Genomic DNA, 14,814 nt, shown 5'->3' with positions numbered 1-14,814 from the left:
TGTAGTCCCAGAGCTTCATTCTTGGGAGACCCTCCGGAAATTCCACGGCTGAGTGCTTTCAAGCAACCAACTGTCTGCGTGTGCATGTGCTGGCAGGGAGGACTCAGTATCCTGCAAACCAATCCGAACCAAACCCCCAGGCTGAATGAAGCTGGCTTGAGAACTGCTGACTATGTCCACTTTTTATGCCTGGCGCTCCTAATTCTATTATAGAGACAGAACAATAGACATGATGCAGACATGAGGCCAAGCGATCAACGTCGGCCTTTAACTATTACAAGGTCAACATGCAATCCACAAACGTGATGTTTCAGCACTTCCCTTCAGAATGGAAACACTTTGGTTAAACACACAAATGAGAAGCCTCTCACTTTATGTCAACACAGGGAGAGAAAAAGGTCAAATGCAGCAAGAAGGCCTTAAGAGATAACAGGAAGAGCACTACTTGTGTGGCATTCTCCTGCCCTAATACATTATGCAAGAAATGAATTCTATAATAGGCAGCATAAAATTCAGAGGAAGGACATCAAATCCTTTTTAATATTCTATCCATCCAATAGAGATCCTTCATTTACAGAGTTCTGCAATTACAAGCACAAATTCCTCCTCTTGCATGTCTTCCTATGTTCTTTTTTTCTTGTAAATTACTGCTGATTCAGGACAGGAAAAACCTTGTGGTGTAAAGTGAATGGTCTCACATATCACCACAGAGGAAGAAACACAGCTTACTCATGATTTGGCTATTATGAGTATAGAAATTTTCCAACCCCAGTCTTAGTCACAGAACATTATTGCATAATAACACAAAAAGAGGTTGTACAATCAGACTAGCCCTGCAAACATGTCTGACTTACACAAGTGTGTATGTGCAGTTTTAGTATTTTCCGTGTAAAACTGGAAAGATGTGAAGTGTGCTCCAGGCAGTAACAACAATAGAGCTTTGATTTGTGGGCAGAGACTCTGGAGAGCCAAATCCACAATGGACACATCAAATTATCATACCAAGTTAATGCAAAACAAACATGTTAATGGATATGACGTGTAATGTTCTTCAAACCGCCTCAGCCAGAGGGAATTAATTATATAACAATCAAAGATGAGGAGCCAATGATTTCAGTGATATCCCAGGAACGTCTGAACTTTGAAAATGGAAATGAATGAGAAATGAAATCCACAGATATGTTTAATAAACATCCAGTTGCACTGTTTAGGGTGCACATCTACACTGTTCAGTGACTAACAATCCTTGTGCTATGCATCATTGCGGAAGAGTGGAAGCTACCACAACTTTTCTTTGCAGATTTATGGCTGTGGCTTGGAAGTGTTTCCCACTGAACCAGAGGTCCTGTAATTGTTTTTTTTTATATATACTTTAGAGCAACACTGCAGGACAGTAACAGGAAGACAGATCACCCGTAGAAAATTATTTTATTTTTTTTCTGAGAAGTATGTTGAGAGAAAACTTTACCGGCCTACCCATCTTGCCCCTCTTCCCATGGATGCCAGGAATTCCCTGAAAACAGAGAGATGAAGGAGCTAAAGGAGAGATAAAAGTGCATTATGTATAAAAAAAAAAGTCCAACAAAGACTTCAAAGTCTTGAACTACTCTGGTAGTTGTAACACAACAAAAAACACTGATGAGGCTACCAATACACAAGCCACTATTGATACACAAGCCACTTCAATGCTGAAATTACTGAGAAGTCTTATCGCTGAAAACCGTGGTATGTGATCAGAAAAGTAAACAAATGGGTGTCAATTTAAAATTCAATTGGATATCACCTGTTGGATGGTCGTTTAACATATTTCACAAATTAAGACAGTCAAGTTCTAAAGCACAGGCATTAATCTCAAAGGACTATTGAGGTCTTCGGACACTGGTGTCATAGTGGAAATGGAAACATTTTTGCCCCAGATAAAGACTCAAGTCCATCAGACGGTGGATTGAGCTTCAAGGATGATATCTACTTCTGATTCATTGTCATATAATGTAACCAAGTGAGCATTACTGCCACATAAATTAAAACTCACTCTGTCACCACCAGGACCAAGATAGCCACAAAGCCCAGGCAAGCCAATGTAACCCTAAAGAGATTAATGAAAGATAGAGAAGAGAAGTGACCAGGCAAAGGTAAAGAGGAAAAAACAAGACAGTGATATTTTAGAGGATGGGCATCAAATAAAAATGTTGAATGCTAACAAAGTTAATATGTCTTAAAATCTCTGTCGTGTTTTATTCTGTTAACAGCAATGCAGGCTCTCAGCCGTGGTGAATTGTTCTTGAAGAGTCAAGCCTTGAGGCAAGTGTATATGCCCATGGACTGCATGGTGCTGGCTTCCACGATGTAGTCCAAGGGCACATACCCTCACATCAGGGATCTCAGAAGATTTCTCAGGTCAAGGCTCAGGGGAGGAGGAGAAAAACATGGCAAAAAACATAGAGGGAGAAATTACAATGACATTTAATGGGATGCAAATATCTGAATAAATTGTGGTTGTGCTTGACTGCAGTATATCACAGTTTTACAATATTTGGGTACTGTTAACGAGAACAAGAAAGCCAGGAAATGAAAGACAGAAAGTGTAGACTGCTCCCTGCAGCATTTTAAATAAATGAACAACACCAGCTGTCGTTATATTAACTGCATTTGCAAATCAAGACAAGTGGAGCTTATGACATTGGCCTTTTAATGTGCATACACTCTGGTTAAGTAAATCACTTAGTGGGCATTTCACAAGTCGTTAAACAAAACAAAAGTTAAAAACCATTACAGTAAAGAAAAGAGTAATGATTATCTCTCCTGAGGCCTTCTGGGGAGGCATTAAACACTGGCAAACAGAATAAGTCACTCTCATGTGTTTTATAATTTTACGTAGCCTGACATACAGTAATTACTTTGAATACACATTTTTATTATCTGTTTTACAGAGCTTACATTTAGCAAAACATAGCTGTAATCTTCAATGTCTTCCACTTACCCTGACTCCTTTTGGTCCCATCTTCCCTACAGGTCCAGGTAAACCCTAAAAATAAAGGAGGACAAACATTTGTCTGGTTATGAACTGCAGCACTACAATTGTGCTGATGATGAGCGCACTAAATTGTAAATCTGAAGAAGAAAAAGGTTATCATATAGGATATTTTAAAAAAGTCAATGATGAAAATCATGAAATTCATCTATATTTGGGCATACTTTATAAAATTCTAATTAGCTGATGTTTCCTGTTTTAATACTTAAGCAGCACTCACATCAGTTTCTCAGAGATACTGCCAGAAAATCCATCAGAACAGAAAATATACCCCTACGGCTATAAAGTTGAGCACTCAGCTCAGGAGAACTCCCCAAAGCAAGGTGCTATGCCTTGATATAAACCGACATAAAGATTTACAGCCCACGGACGGTACAGGATGCTAATCCATCACTCCACACTAAGTGGTTAAAGAGTTTGACTGCAAACATAGCAAGTGCTTTGGCAGCAAGCACCGACACCAGTGCGGAACCCTATGTTACCTGAAATGTTCAAAAGCCGCAATCGAGGAGGTCAGTGTCCAACTCTAAATGGAGTTTAAATTTGCTTATAGCTCTTAATAACTGAACTAAAATGTACAGAAAGCTTTCATTTCTTTAACTGAATAATATTCATAGTTCTAGGAAATCTAGAAGTGAGGCAAAACAAGAAACTCACATTTTAGACAGACTGAGGAGGGTTATTGGTTCTTGCTGAGCAATGGTCTTTGTCACACTTTTATTACCCTCTCTTTCCTCTGAGTCATTCTTACTATGGAAACCTTTTGACATTCTACTTCTTCTCTATGCCAGGGCATGCATTGCTGAAATTCCACCACAGGTGTATCTCAACAGCTTGGAGCTATTTGTGGCTCTTTCTAAGGTCAATTTATGCTTCATTCAGCTTCTACCAACTTTTTTTTGCCAGTGTACACCATCAGTGTCACCGCCTTCTCTTTCTCTGCCACCACAACAACCTCTGCACTGCTGACACCTGGTTTTCCTGGAAACTAAACCATTACTGGATGTGGTACAGCCCAGATGGCAGAACCAGGAACGCGTTTGACCACATCCTCATCTCCCAACTTTGGAAGTCATTTGTCACCAACTGCCGTGTGTACACAGGAGCGGAGCTTGGCAACACTTACCACCGCCTGCTGGTGGCCCAGCTTAAGTTAAAGCTGTGAGCCAACCAGCTACTCAGTGACCAAAACATTGCCTTTGAGTTCAGTCGCTCCATTTGCCGTACCTTCGATGCCCTGACCACTGACAAAGTGACAGACTGGCAGACCCTCAAGGATAGTGTCATCCAGTCAGCTCATAATGTCCTTGGATGCTCTCGATCCTCCCCCAAAAAGCCTTGGATATCGAAGAGGACACTCCACATCATCGATTGGCGACGCCAAGCCAGGCTCCAATGCGACCTGACCGAATACCGGTGACTGAACCACCAGCGCAATGTGGCCATTGCTGAGGACAGAGATAAGTTCTGGCAAGCACAAGCTGAACACCTCGAGTCCGCGGCCAATATCAACAACATGAGCCTTGTCTTCACTCTGCTGAGCCAAGCTCGCAATGGCCCACGCATCAAGACAGCCCTGGTTAAAGACTCTGATGGCAACATCATAGCAACATAAGCAGACTGCCTCGCGTGCTGGAAAGAGCACTTTAGCCTCCTTTTGCAGCACAGTTCCACCCCAACTGATCCCACCATCATGGCGGCTGCAAACACCACAGTCCCTTGTGACGCCTGCAGTACAGATCCCATAACACCCGAGGAAGTCAGAACTGCTCTGAAAAAACTCAACAGCAGGAAACCCCCTGGCATCTGCGCATTTACGGCTGAGATGCTAAAATCTGGTGCTGAAAGTCTTGTTGAGTAGCTCACTCACACCTTCAACCATGTGTGGGAGACAGAGAAACTTCCCAGTGACGGGACCAGAGGAGTCATCCTACCCTTCTGGAAACATAAGGGTGACTGGCTAGTCTTCAGCAACCACAGAGGCATCACACTTCTCTCCATCCCCGGCAGGTTCTTCACCAGGATCTTGCTCACCCGTGCTCTCCCAGCAATCAGAAGTCGCCGCTGTCTTCAGCAAGCTGGCTTCATGCCTTACCGCTCCACCACAGACCACATCTCTATCTATCCACGGTATCTATCTATCTATCTATCTATCTATCTATCTATCTATCTATCTATCTATCTATCTATCTATCTATCTATCTATCTATCTATCTATCTATCTATCTATCTATCTATCTATCTATCTATCTACAACAGGGAGTCACTGTGGAGGATGCAGAGCAGCTCGCAAAAGACCGCCAGCGTTGGAAAAAACTGACTCATCTGGTTGGCTCAACGAACAGGGACGGGACACCCCCCCATCGCAAGAGCCCTACTGACTACTGACTGACTGAGACCATCTTAACAGATAAAATACAGGGATTCTGAATTTACCCCCACAATTTAATGGGGGTCTTAAGTGGGAATTTCATGGGTTATTAAAGAAAATGAATTTAATTTGCTTTACTACAATGGTAATGGGTGGTACTTGTCTGCTCCGTAGTCTTCAGGGGAAGTGAGGCTGCATGACAAGAACATTAATCACGGAATAAGTCATTCTAATGGTGCTTAAAGTACTTTACAGGGAAAGGAATACAGTATTTACTGTAAAAACACCTTTTTAGCACCAAAGATCAGGAATAATGTCTTAAGTTTACATTTAATAAAACATAGAAGAAATTTTCACATCTTGGGTAAATGTATACTTCATTTTACTCCCCCTAACTTTATATAATTTGCTGATTGATAGAAAACACACACTGATTCAGTGTTTTCCCCCACCTTTCCATTTTGTTCATCATCCTGACTGTAATGAAAGATTATAACTGAATTTGGATAAGAAACTAACGAAAAAACTGAATTCACAAAGGAGAGGATATCCTCTTATCTTTTTATAATTAGTTTATATTTCCATGTTTCCATAAATATGTGTCCACTTTGGTTGTGTGTGTGTGTGTGTGTGTGTGTGTGTGTGTGTGTGTGTGTGTGTGTGTGTGTGTGTGTGTGTGTGTGTGTGTGTGTGTGTGTGTGTGTGTGTGTGTGTGTGTGTGTCTGCTCAACCAGCACTGCAACACTAGATTTACTGCACCTGCCTGCCAGGATAGCCTTTGGCACCAGGGCTTCCATCATCTCCCCATTCACCCTGTGAAGAAAGAGGCACAAATCAGAATTGTTGTGGGCAATGAAAGGCAGGAAGCAAGGAATGAAGGAAGGAAACTAGGAAGGAAGCAAGGAAGCAAGAAAGCAAGGAAGGAAGGAAGGAAAGAAGGACATAAACTTGTAGAGGCCTCATTGCTACTACAATAGAAAGAATAAAGATAAAATCAATGGGATCAAAGCCTCATTTATGACATGATAAACATCAGTCAACCAGTCTCATAGAAGAATTTCGATCTATTAACTTTTCAATCAAGACCGTCTGCCTTCAGTTACTCTGAAACATTTACCTGAAAATACAGAAGACAGCGACAGGCTGTTCATAAAAGCTCATCTCATTCATGAAACACTGGAGAACATTTGTTTCTATAGTTTCTGTTTCTGTGACAAACTAGATGATGAATGGAATACCAAAGATTGAAATTTGTTATGTATCACAAGAAATGCAATGAGAAATATAGGAAATGGTTACAAAGAACTGGCAACAATAGTATATGAGCAGTAGTAGTACATTTTGAAGCAGTAATGGACTAGAATTATTAAATTGTACTGAACTGATATCTTATATTCCACCTGTCTATGAACAGGTACAGCAAAAGTACATGCATGAGCACAAGGATAAGACACTATGTATGTAAAGCACCCAAACCATTCCTATGATTGACAGTTGGTGGCAGTATCATGCCAATAAACTCTGAAATGTTCCATTTAAACATAGTGCGAACAAAGGAAACTGTGAATACATCCAAAATCACTCTCTCTTTACTTGTTCATTTCTTAGTATTTTACAGATTGTCAGCAGAACGCACCTGATCTAATAAGTGAACATTATCAAACGCAAGTTTACGTAAAATTTAAATTGATTTTTCAAAATAACAACGAGGAGGAAAAAACTTTGAGAAATTTGTTACATACATACTTTAGGGAGAAATACTAAGATTAAACATCACATTTGTTCTGTTTTCCATGTATGCTTGTAATCTGCATGTAGTAAGGTGTTCAGCATTATTGAGTACTAATTTGAGAGGGGAGAGAAATGATGTCGAGCCTCAGATTCAGGAGGAACAATGTGGGTCGTGGAACAACAACGGACCAGCTTTTTACTCTTACAGGGATCCCAGAGGGGGCTTGGGAGTATGCCCATCCAGTCTACATGTGGTTTGTAGACTTGGAGAAGGCGTGCGATCAAGTCCCCAGGGATATACTGTGGGAGGTACTGCGGGAGTATGGGGTGAGGGGGCCTCTCCTCAGGGCCATCCAATCCCTGTACGCCCAAAGTGAGAGCTGCGTTTGGATTCTCGGCAGTAAGTCGGACTTGTTCCGATATACTGTTGGCCCTCGCCAAGGCTGCGCTTTATCACCAATTCTGTTTGTGATTTTCATGGACAGGATATCGAGGCGTAGTCGTGGTGAGGAGACTTTACAGTTTGGTGGCCTGAGGATTGCATCGCTGCTTTTTGCAGATGATGTGGTCCTGTTTGTGTCATCAGCCTGTGACCTGCAGCGCTCACTGGTCCGGTTTGTAGCCGAGTGTGAAGCGGCGGGGATGAGGATCAGCACCTCCAAATCTGAGGCCATGGTCCTCGGCAGGAAACCGGTGGACTGCCTTCTCCGAGTGGGGGATGAGGTCCTTCCTCAAGTGACGGAGTTTAAGTATCTTGGGGTCCTGTTCACGAGTGAGGGAACAATGGAGCCTAAGATTGGACGGAGAATAGGGGCAGCAGGAGCGGTATTGCAGTCGCTTTACCGCACTGTTGTCACAAAGAGGGGGCTAAGCCGAGAGGCAAAGCTCTCCATCTACCGTTCAATCTTCGTTCCTACCCTCACCTATGGTCATGAGCAATGGGTCATGACCGAACGAGAACGAGATTGCAGATACAAGTGGCTGAAATGGGCTTTCTCAGGCGGATAGCTGGTGTCTCCCTTAGAGATAGGGTGAGAAACACTGCTGTTCGAGAGGGGCTCAGAGTAGAGCCGCTGCTCCTTTGCGTGGACAGGAGTCAGTTGAGGTGGTCTGGGCATCTGGTGTGGATGCCTCTGGGACTCCTCCCTAGGGAGGTGTTTCTGGCACATCCAGCTGGGAGGAGACCAAGGGGCAGACCCAGGACCAGGTGGAGGGATTATATCTCAACACTGGCCTGGGAACGCCTTGGGATCCCCCAGTCAGAGCTGGTGGATGTGGCCGGGGAAAGGGAAGTTTGGGGCTCCCTGTTGAAGCTGCTGCCCCCGCGACCCGACTACGGATAAGCGGTGGAAGATGGATGGATGGATGAGAAATGATGTTCATCTTACTAGCCTGTCTTTGTCTGTTACTTGAAAAGAGGAGTGCAGGAACTGAGAGGTTGGTAGTAGAAAATATCTAGTCTCTCTGACTCACTGTTCCACCTGAGGTAAATGGAAACGAAGATTTATGGCCCTGACCATGGTGTTGAAATACCAGTAGCCTCTGGCATGGATTATGCAGACACATCAAAAATGCTTTGGAGCATCTCAGGAAAATCAGGGTGGGCATTAGAAGAAATAATTATATTTAATAGGGTAATTTGACATTTATAAAATATATTTTTTACACATATGTTGTCATTTACGGTATATGTGATGTGATGTGATGTGATGTGATGTGATGTGATGTGATGTGATGTGATGTGACGTGATGTGACGTGATGTGATGTGATGTGATGAGATGTGATGTACATTTGGGCGACCACATAATAACAGTGATATTTCTCCACTTTGGTCATTTACTCATTTCTACTGAAAGAAATGGTCTACTGGTTATAAGTTCCACCTAGTTTGCTAGCTAGGAGTGCCTTCTGCAACCCATATATGAGATGTGCATATTAGCACAAGGTGCTTCAAGTTATTTTCACTGGATACGAAAACACAACATAACAGACTTTATAAACTAACCCCCCCCCATGCCTTAAAAAAGCAGAAAATGCAGAACTTACTGTTCTGCGTGTTAGACATGTTATTGGATTCATTTCACTCTGGAAACAGAATGTATCCTCTCTACACCCGAGGACAGGGGAGAAGGTTTTCTCGTGCTGCATTGTGACACAGCACATTTTCTTAAAGATACTGCACAGGATTTGCACAGGAAGAGAGGGAAGGAGTAGGAGGAGGAATGACCTAGGGGTATGCAAGCTAGCCCATTTGTAGCACTGCCAAAAAGCTCTCTGCAAATCCCACCAGCATTCCAGAACAACTTGTATCTAATGTCTCGTCTCCCAAACTGACACCCTCAACCGCTCCCACAATTTATTTTTTTTCTTTTAACATCCCGATCAGTCTGCGTCAATATTTTTTCTTGGTCATTTCCTCCCCCTTCTCCTCTTTGTAACTATAAATGGAATGAGTCTCGTGGGACTATGTCTGTCATCTCCCCAATTTGATGAGTAAACATAAAATGACATACAGTCAACACAGATGGAGTGCATACAGGGATTTAGTCAGAATGATATTACTTCCAAAAGGTGGAAGAGGGATCGTATCAAATGTCAATACTACTGTTCAGAAACATTCTTTTGTTGTCTTATGATGGCATTAAATCTTATGATAAACATCCAGACTGGATATGGACAAAAAATTCTCCATATTTATTTAATTTAATTTAGTTAATTTAATTGATTTAATCGTATATGCCATTGATGTATACATTAAACTGTTATTTAAACAGGACATACTCACAGGTTCACCTGTAAGACCAGTGGGACCTGGATGACCTTTCTGCCCCTGGTGACAGAGAAACAATAAGTCAGAGTTTTGCACATTAGTCTCACTGAACAGTGTTGAGGAGCATCATGTCTAGTCACCAAACCACATGTTTAAATGATGTGGAGAAACAGATTAGTTTGATGCTGGGAAAAGCATGATCAATGGTCAGAAAGTTTATTAGCTTATGTTCAATATCATTTCTATCAATACTACAGGGAATGGAGTCATGCTGAATAGTTTTCCCAACTAGACCTGACATTGTTTCCTCATAAAACATTGACTGAAATAACTTGACAAACCCCAGAGGATTTAGTTGAGGATGAAAAATGTAGAAGTGAGAAGTAATAGACCACATATCAGCAGCATTGGCTGGTTAAACCAGAATAAAACCATGTTTTTACTGTCTCCATCCAAGAACAATGCCATTTTAATTCATTGTTTCAGCAAAGCTGCTTGACCAAGTGACAAAACAATTCAGACCAATTTTTCTTTAATTAAACCCATAAACCAGTTAGAAAGGAACAAGTACAACCCAGAGGCGCCGTAATGACCTATAGTCTCAAATGTGCATGCAAGCTGTTTGCACAATGTCTAAATCTTCTCACAATCAGGGCCTAGAGCAATGCAGTCAGTCATGAAGGAAGATTGTGTTTATCTTCTCGAGTGTGAAGTCATAAGCCGGCAGCTGGTTTGGTCTGTCAGCATCACAACAAGTAAACTACCTGTATTCAATGCTGATGCAGAAAAGGTGTATCACTGTCAACTAAAAAGTAAAGGGTTAGGGTTAGGGAGGGTTCATAAACATTTAAATTACCGTAAATAATAAGATAAATAGCTTGTCGTTCTATCACGGATTCCTCAGTGGCGTGTGGTTCCTGCAATGCATTGACCGCAAAGAACGAGGGCGCACTGTAATTATCGTTCAATTGTAATCATCTTTAAGAATGCAATGTCATTCTACCACGTAAGAAATATTTTATTTAGCATTCAGAAAATGGGAGTAGATTTTAGAAAACAAAATATGTTCACTCACCACTGTCGCTGATCAGGACACAATGAGGTTAGCTTAGCCAACACTTGTTACTGTATTGTGGCTTCAGCATCACACTGACTTTACATGAGAGTGTGGTTCTGATCTACCAGAAAATTAGTTGTTACCAAATTCAAATTAGACTTTTCAAATTAACTATTCTTTTAACGTCAAACAATAAATTTCAAACTTGAGATTCCATACACCTCAGACTATTTGATGCATACAACTAATCATTTAATAACATGCCTGGAGTAATTGTGTAAAACCATGTTGGCATTGTAATAAAGTAGTCATTATTAGCCCCAGTGAAATATTTCATGAAATGTATCACAACTTTGTAATAGCTGATCCTTAACACATCATTATAACACCAAAGAAAGAAAGCAAGACAGAAAAACAGAAAGAAAGAAAAACCGACCAACCCTCTGTTACATCATCATGAGTTAAACTAGTAAAGCCAAATGCTGGCCTATTGGCCACAGTGGATCATTTATATGCCATTACACTTTAGTTCTGTCAAACTCTTCATTGTTGATAATTTGTCTATTTATCTACTGACAAGCAGCAATGTGGTTCGAGTTGGAAATATCTGATAGTTTGTTTTTTGGAGTAGATGACTGCTGGAGCCAAACCACTTCAGCCACGAACATACAAAAGAATGTCTGGGCCTTCCAGCAAGACTGATACAGCAGAGTACAGTAATAGAGAAGGAGGAGCATGGGTATCTGCACGAGTACCGTACAGTACATGGGGCCCAAAAAGTGGAACACGTCAGGAACTCTGATACAAAGGACACGAGATCACATTCACTTTTAATTCTCCTTTCTATGGAAAGAATAGTTTTCACATCACATCAGTAACACACATCAGAGCAAACTGGCAGCCAAAAGACAAAGAGCCACAGCAGAAGTTTCTTCTCCGCTTCTTGAATATGCAACAGACCCTCTGCAAGCGTCACACTTCAGTCTCAATAAAGAAAGGATGAGACTGTTTTAAACAAAGCTGTGGACAAGGAGTGAATTGCACAGATGTTCTAAGTTTACTATTATTCCAGATTGATCAGAGCCAGTTGTGAACACTGGTGCAGGTATGGCTTTACAATTCAGCCAAACCCAACTGTCTTTTACAGTGTATAACACTTGCTGACTCCCAAACACTTCCCCATTACATCGTTACACATTTCCCACAGTTTCTCTGGCAGGAGGCCAAGGCCTGAGCACAAACGAGTGAAAACGGTCCATAAAGCAGCGGTGGATCATAGCTACACCAGCTGGTCATACCAGAGCATGATAACAAATCATCATCTGTGAGCGACAATGTAATTTCAGTGCAATTTGAATATAAATGTGCCCTGTAAGGACTTTCGGAAGATGTCCAAAAAAAATTTAAGCAAGTTAAGAACAGCTGGAAGTAATGAAGTGTCTGGTGGTTTTCAGATGATGCCTTACCAATCGTTTTGTCTTTATTAGTTGGATATACATGTAGACTGACACTGCAATTGTTTTTATGACTGTTAGCTGTTACTTGTGTAGATGAAATTGTATTTAATGTTTACACCGGCTAGATCAGGACACAAAATCCCACCTGGACTGATTTAAGAGAAGATGAACGGGGGTCTGTTAGAGTAACCTGTTCCAAGACACAGGTCCATGTCCACACCCAGAAAAGATCCTGAATTTAGCAAAAATCATAGTTTTTCATAAATCAGCTTTTTCCCATGACTCCATGTTCCATGACTCACATCGTGCAAAGGTCTTCCTTTTTTTTTAACTTGAGTCCTCCCTACTACTAGATCAAATAGAGAAACCCTACAAACACCAGATGGTTGTTCACAGTCAGCACAGTCCAATTACATTACAGCTCGCTGGATCTCGAGCCAAAGCAGTCATGAACTCATACTCATGATATCATACAACTGTGTGTGTGTGTGTGTGTGTGTGAGAGAGAGAGAGAGAGAGAGAGAGAGAGAGAGAGAAAGAGAGAGAGAGAAAGAGAGAGAGAGAGACAGTTTTTTTTATTTTTTAAAAATCACATTTATATATATATATATATATATATATATATATATATATATATATATATATATATATATATATATATATATATATATATATCTTTAATCAAACAACGACCAAACACAAGCTTCTCTCTGAACACATTTCGACACACCAGATATTCTGAAAAAACTCCATATTGTTCATTGCTTTGTAATAATTAAAAACAATCATAATTCTCATTTTGACAATTGTCTTTAAAACGACTTCTGCATTACAGTCTGAAGAGCCTTCGATCTTTTCTTTCCTGCTTAAATTTATAGACATTTTTGTTTGACCCAGAAGAAAGTTTAAAATCTGCTATTCTTTTTTTTTTTAGTTTTCCTACGTTTAAAACCGATTTAGACATGTTTCTTAAAAACAAGACCAAACGACAGAGATACTCTAAAAACAAGAACAGGTTTTCCAGCCTCTGACAGTCCAGGAAACAGTGGAATACAGTTTCTCTGACAGAACAGAACGGACAGTTTTCTGACACATTTGGATTTAATATCGAAATAAAACTGTTAACAGCCACAGCACCACATAAAACCCTCCATTGGAGATCTCCAACTTTTTTGGTTAACATTGACTTATACAAAGACACCCATGAAGCGATCACCCCTGGTGCAAAACCAAGGTGAACCTTCCATGGTCTATCAGCCCTATCCTTAAGTTTGTCTTTGTTTAAAATTTTTGCCATCAGTTTGTACGTGTTTTTACCATTACTGCAACTGAGACTGATCGGGTCTGACACAGAGTCATTAAAACAAGGAGACAAGCTCTCTATTGGGAAGGGATCGGCATCATCGGGATTTAAAAGACCTGTACAATAAATACTGATGAAATTCAGTTGCTGTGGGGTGAGTCGCCTCTTCCAGATTCCCAGCAGTCTTTCAACGAGTCTCACCAAGATCACACACAGAGCGGAGAACAGAGCAGAAGCATCTTCTAAAATGGGTTCACAAAACTCCACCACATGTCCAACGGTGGAGATTCTAGCCGCGATGAACTTGTTTTTTACTGCTGCCCCTGCAACGTGTATCACATTCAAAAACCCTCCTTTGATGACAGATTACTTTAAAATCCAATAAAGTGAGTTAAAATCCTTTGGTCTTTTCTTTAGTACAAAACTCGACATTTTAAAAATACTCTGATAAAAAACTGGAAAAAGCTCCTCGGGTCCATTAAAAACAAGGCACAGTCGAGTCCCAGACCCCAGCACTGGGCCAGGACTGCCTGCGTTGTGAGCTGCCACACCAGGTCTTCAGGGCCAGCCAGGAACTGTTGGATGAACAGCAGGCGGAATGCAGCGCTCCTGCTGGCCAAATGAATGAGCCCCTGCCCTCCTTCCTCTGGGCTGAAGGAGGGCGCTGTTTGGAACGCAGTGACGGTAGTCCCAGGAAAAGTCCACAATTGCTAGGATTTCTACTAGTAATGTTGGTGGGGGGTCAATGCAGGACAGCCGGTGCCACAACACTGACGCAACCAAGTTGTTAACAATTAAAACAACCTCTAAAAGGCAGTTTCCTTAAAATCCACTTACAGCTATTAAACCTCCCTTACGGTTTTTATAAAACATTTTCCCAGTTTTTTTGTACAACATTTTGGTCTCCCAGATAAACTCCAAGGTATTTAAACCTTTTTTTTTCCCATTGGACCCTATCTCGGTGCCTCCTCCAGCTCACCTCCCATCATTAGAGCCTTGCTCTTCTGCCAGTTGACTTTTGTGGAGGAGATCTAATTAAAACACTGCAATTAATTCTAAAACCTGCACATCTGTCTGATTTTTAATAGTAACA

The 14,814-nt window shown here is 41.2% G+C and overlaps 1 protein-coding gene across 5 annotated transcripts in view; it reads right to left on the bottom strand.

The window, feature by feature from the left end:
• Positions 1-14,814, bottom strand: part of col27a1b (collagen, type XXVII, alpha 1b) — an 84,636-nt gene that overhangs the window by 42,279 nt on the left and 27,543 nt on the right. For all 5 annotated transcript variants that reach the window (XR_011035005.1, XM_068310265.1, XM_068310267.1 and 2 more), the window contains exons 8-12: positions 9,920-9,964; positions 6,162-6,215; positions 2,981-3,025; positions 2,033-2,086; positions 1,469-1,513 (exon numbers count right to left, since the gene is read on the bottom strand). Coding sequence is in view for 4 of the 5 variants with exons in the window: in XM_068310265.1 (XP_068166366.1) it covers positions 1,469-1,513; positions 2,033-2,086; positions 2,981-3,025; positions 6,162-6,215; positions 9,920-9,964 (243 nt within the window). In the remaining variant the exon portion in view is untranslated. The remainder of the gene's footprint in view (positions 1-1,468; positions 1,514-2,032; positions 2,087-2,980; positions 3,026-6,161; positions 6,216-9,919; positions 9,965-14,814) is intronic.

Source organism: Antennarius striatus, chromosome 3 (genome assembly GCF_040054535.1).
Source record: "Antennarius striatus isolate MH-2024 chromosome 3, ASM4005453v1, whole genome shotgun sequence".
Lineage (NCBI taxonomy): Eukaryota > Metazoa > Chordata > Actinopteri > Lophiiformes > Antennariidae > Antennarius > Antennarius striatus.
Note: the sequence above shows the minus strand (reverse complement) of the source record. Positions and strands in the feature narration are given on the sequence as shown.